The 4933-nt window shown below is 36.7% G+C and overlaps 1 protein-coding gene across 1 annotated transcript; it reads right to left on the bottom strand.

The window, feature by feature from the left end:
* Nucleotides 1–320: 320 nt before the first annotated feature.
* zgc:110353 (uncharacterized protein LOC550482 homolog) lies at nucleotides 321–4621 on the bottom strand. The gene is made up of 6 exons (XM_036579704.1): nucleotides 4327–4621; nucleotides 3359–3419; nucleotides 1911–2058; nucleotides 1575–1671; nucleotides 701–957; nucleotides 321–443 (listed from the first exon to the last, which is right to left on the bottom strand). The coding sequence occupies exons 1-6, from the start codon at nucleotides 4571–4573 to the stop codon at nucleotides 321–323; spliced, it is 933 nt and encodes a 310-aa protein (XP_036435597.1). The 5' UTR covers nucleotides 4574–4621.
* Between the last annotated feature and the right edge of the window lie 312 nt (nucleotides 4622–4933).

The following is a 4933-nucleotide window of genomic DNA, read 5'->3' as shown; positions in this document are numbered from 1 at the left end:
AGACACCATGTTCAGCAGCAAAGAAAAGAAGTGACACAAATAGAAGCAAAACAAGAGTTAGCATTGACGTTGCTTTCCACCGCTGGAGACAGCTCTTTGTGTTGAAAAGCAATAAGGTTTGATGCTGAACTCGCAACATTTCTCCTAGACTGGTAAGTAAACAGCTGTTAATGCTAACATTAGCTATTTAGTGGTAGCAATTTTGCAAGGACTGAAGAGGGAGGAAGAGAGACTGTGCATCTCCTTCTTTCTTACAGTATGGGTAGACACCACAATTTTGTGGTGATATGTTGTCTCCTTTCAGAGTCATTCGTTTTGCCTTAGCTAGTCCAGTTGGATTTCTGGGGTTGTTGCTTCTTCATGGCTCCATCACTGCTGGCAGGCAGAATGACCAGTGGAAGTTTAATTTCTGGGTTTTTAGTGAAGGATACATCCAGGATAACCTGCAAAATTAAACAAGAATTGAGTTTCAGGGTGTGTAGGTCAAAGAAACCACTTCAGGCTCCATCTCCACCACATCAAGCATCAGCGAGGTGGCCATGGTCTTTTATCATTCAAGTATTTGTATGTTCTCACATTACTGCAATTTCTGTGTTCGATTGAACCAGGAAATACTGAGGCCTCTTGTTATGGCCCTTTCAATCAATGCTAAACCAATACATCTCTCCTTACGCTCCTAGTATATATCATTAACAGATACCTTCAGCCTGTATTCCACTTTCAGGATGCGGCAGTTGAGGATGGTGGGGGTGACTCTGGAGGGAACAGTCAATATTTTAGACACAGATTGCCTGGTGGAGGAAGATAAAGGAGCCTCCTTTTCCTTCACAATGTTTGTAGTATGCACTGTTCTGTTCCCCTGAGCAAAGAAGCTCTGCTTCTGGTAGATGATATATTTGGGAACAATCTTTCTTGTCGAGCTGTTGACGATTTCCCCTCTGACGACCAAGTTTTCACCTGAACGTGAACATTAACATTTTGTTTTTAGATTCTGGTTCACAGTTAAAACACTTTATCCTAAATCTAGGGAAAATATTTCATATTTCTCATTTTGAGAATAATATTATAAAATCTGTCATTTACATATCTCAGTCTTAAAGACACAATAACGAAAACAGTATGTTGAAGAGATTGTTGTAAGAACATTATACAATTTATTGTAATATATTACAATAAATTAAAAAATACATTCAAAATATTATAAAATTGTAAAATGTACTTATTTATAGACAAGTTCTTGTTTCAAAATCGTCTTATTGCATTGCCGGTCCATACAGTTTTGCTTGATTCAAGCATTATTTCTTGAAATAAGCCAAATTATTTGCCATAAAACATACTTGCACTGGATAAAATGACTTAAAAGAGGTAAAAATTTGAAATATTGGATATTTAGACTCAATTTAAAATATCAGTTTTTGCAGTGAATTACCTTTTCTGATGGATAAATTGAGATGAAACCATTTTCAGTTTAAATTCAGTACTGTATTTTCAGGTATTTTTAATAAGACATTACATTACTCATATGAAAAGCAGCCAATGCTTACTTATAAAAGTGTGGATTTTTGTCCTCCTACCTTGCTGGTAACCTGTCTTCTCCAGGAAGATGTTCATTGTGATCTTCCCAGAGGCAAAGAATATCACATCCCTCTCATTAACTCCATATTGTGGTGACTGAAAGAAAGATTTCCAAGATTTCCAGGCAAATGAAAACTAATCCCATTTTCCTCATAGATATAGAATGCATACACTGCAAAAATGTTTTGTCAGTTTGACTTACAAAAATATATTTTATGTGGTTTTTTTCAAATCAACTAATTCCCTATTGTTATTGATCTATATACTATCGATATGTACAATACATAGTATAAAATCTGTATTGTAAATCTAACTGAGGCTGATAATGCTCATACCATGGATACAGGAAGAAGTGCATCGGGACGTGAAACAAAAGTGAATTTTGTCTTGGCTTTGCTCGGCACTCGCAACGTTCTGCTTAACTGGGTTAACAGGTGATATTCAACTTTGCCAGATTCACCTTTGAAAGATGATGGCATATCACTGAAACAGAGAGATCCACATTGGCACATTCAAATTCTCTGTGCAGAAAGAAATCAAAAGAGATAACTAGGAAAATATAAGGATGACTAGTCATTTTATATTATGTACACACTTCAAAAAGATGGTTCTTCAAGGGTTCATTATTAAAGAAAATGGTTCTATATAGAATCATGAACACTCAAAGAACCCTTTGCATGATTAAAGGGTTCTTTAGATTGATGGACAATGTTCAAACCAAATATGGTTCTATATAGCACCAAAAAGTTTTCTTCTATTGTTGCAGGCTGGACATTGTAGCAGTAGAAGAACGCTTTGTGGTGCTATATAGAACCCTTTTCAAAAAGGTTCTATATAGAATCATCTACAGCACATTCTCCATCAATCTGAAGAACCCTTTAATGATGCAAAGAACCATTTACTCAAAGGGTTCTGTCAGTGTTCATGGTTCTACATAGAACCATTTTCTTTACTAAAGAACACTGAAAGAACCGTCTTTTTAAGTGCGTATACAAGTAAGTAACATTCTCTGGTTTTTAATGAATGATATATAAATCAAAATACAGTCTAATCAGAAAATGTTCATGGTGATGTGAGAAAATAACTCAATTTCATGAAGGCCTGCTGTTGGGAAAAGGAAGATAACTGGAAGGAAACACAAGGGTGACTGGTAAAAATCTTACCCAATGCATCCAAACTGGTTAAAATATTTTATATTTACCTTTTTACATTGTTACATCATGAGCCTGGTCTTATTAAACGTGGCTCATCATATCACATTGTATTTAGAGGACAAAATTCCTGTTTCTATAATCTTCCATCAACATAGAATGACTTTTTGCCAGCCTCTAAAACATCTTCTGATTTTGATTACGTCACTGTGCACCAGTGGGCGGGAAAATAATATTAAGCAGTAATATTATGGTTAACGCCACACCACCCCTGCCTATCACTAATCAAAAACATTCAACTCTTTAAAAAGATGGTGCTTTAAAAGTTCACTAGCAAAGAAAGTGGTTCTATATAGAACCATGACCACTCAAAGAACTCTATGCATGATTAAATGGTTCTATATAGAACCAGTTTCTTTACTAAAGAACCATCTTTTTTAAGAGTGTAGCTCAGAGAACTGTGTCGCAGTATGGTAGGAAGATGCATTATGATCTCCAGTTTACACTGGCCTTAAGAAATGTTGATCAATTTATCAAGTGAAATTCAGTCTAAACAGGCTCATTCAGAGTGTAAAACGAATTAATTTTATTCAGGCATGTTAGAGAGAGAGGAGTCAAGAAGAGAACCTTACTTTAAGGGAAGCTGAACCACAAAAGCAAAAGTGTGTCTCCCACCGCTGAGAGTGAAAGAGCCTAAAAACATGGCGACAAGCAAAGCACAGGCAGAAATACAAAAGTGATGAGAAAACATAAAAAAATCAGTTAATAATCATAAATTCATACTAAAGCTGCATATTATTGTTTTACATCCTCAAGAAAATGTATCAATGCAATTAGCCACTGAACAATCAGCACAGCCTGCAAGATATTTGTTATGATCCATTCACTCAAGGTACTGATACTGAACATAATTAGGTTTGACCTATTTTAGTGAATCTGGATTGACGATATATAAAACAATTTACTATTTATCATATGTGTGTTGAGAGGTAGGTGGTAACTACACTGTTAGAAATAAAGATACTGTGCTGGTACATTTTTCATTCATCAAAGTACAAAAAATGTAAATGTACCCTCAACAGTACAACAGTGGTTTTTAGGTCCAATTGTGTACCTTAAATAAGGTTTTCCCAGTGGAAAAGTACATATTTGTAGCTTTTTATAATCTAATGTTTTAAAACAGAACAATAAAATAAAAAGCCTGGAGACGAGACAGGGTGAGCAAATACGATTGCAGTGGATTATGGGACAATTATAGACCCTGACTAAAGGTATATATACTGAGATATACCTTTGTGGGTACCACCCTCAGTAACAAGAGGGAGTACTGCCCCCAGTGCTCTCACTGTCATATCTTTTTTTCTGAGAGTGTACTTGAGTATGGGTTTAGGCTACTCTACCCACCTCTGCGTATGCTTATAATTAAACCAACCTATAATTGAGGATAAATGTATTAGCTTGTAAGAATGAGGAGGTTTAATCTTATTAGCAGTTGGACTATCGACAGATCTGCACTGATACTGTATGTGCTCATCACTTTAAAATGCAACTAATTTTAGTGAATCTAACTCTAAGAATCATTAAAAATGTGCTATATTACCATCTTTATTCTCTTTGGGTAGGATAGACTCTGTCTGTGAGAAGTACTTCTCGTTATCCCAGTACGTCACTTGTCGGTCTCCGTGAGTTTCCGTCCACGCAACACTGGCTTTCCCTTTTGCCTTGATGGTGAGGGACTTGATGGTGGTTTTCTTTGAGACTTCAACAATAACCTGACCTGCCAAAACATCTCCATTGCTGAAGGTGTTGAGCTCATTTATGGCATTGTACTCAACAGTGAGCTTCATCACTACAAAAACAGAGCTGACGCTTTTGTGTTGTGCCGCAGGTGTGCAGCCTTCTTCAGAGTCGCAGGATGATCATAGGTAAGACCTTTTCACTGACGTCCAATCAAACAGCAGAATGCTAAACTGCAGGTGCCCTCAACTGGGCGTGCCAACAATGATGGAGGCTCGAGTTGCAAAACCACCTAAACAGGTTTCTCTTCTGGAGATAAAACTCCACAACCTCTACAAATGCCAAATCATTAGGATACGCACAGTATCTGAATCACCTGCTGTAATACCTTCCATATCCATATCCAAGAGGAGCACTGGCAGCATTTCATTTCCATTTATTGGCCTGGTTCCATTTTATCTCTCCACCTT

This window comes from Colossoma macropomum, unplaced genomic scaffold (genome assembly GCF_904425465.1).
Source record: "Colossoma macropomum unplaced genomic scaffold, Colossoma_macropomum, whole genome shotgun sequence".
In the NCBI taxonomy this organism is placed as follows: Eukaryota; Metazoa; Chordata; class Actinopteri; order Characiformes; family Serrasalmidae; genus Colossoma; species Colossoma macropomum.
Note: the sequence above shows the minus strand (reverse complement) of the source record. Positions and strands in the feature narration are given on the sequence as shown.

Coding starts and splice junctions, on each gene's coding strand:
- zgc:110353 (XM_036579704.1), bottom strand. CDS start 4,573: ATGAAGCTCACTGTTGAGTACAATGCCATAAATGAGCTCAACACCTTC. Junction 2,059..3,358: donor GTGGTTCAGCTTCCCTTAAA/GTAAGGTTCTCT, acceptor TCTCTGTTTCAG/TGATATGCCATCATCTTTCA. Junction 958..1,574: donor GAAGACAGGTTACCAGCAAG/GTAGGAGGACAA, acceptor GTTCACGTTCAG/GTGAAAACTTGGTCGTCAGA.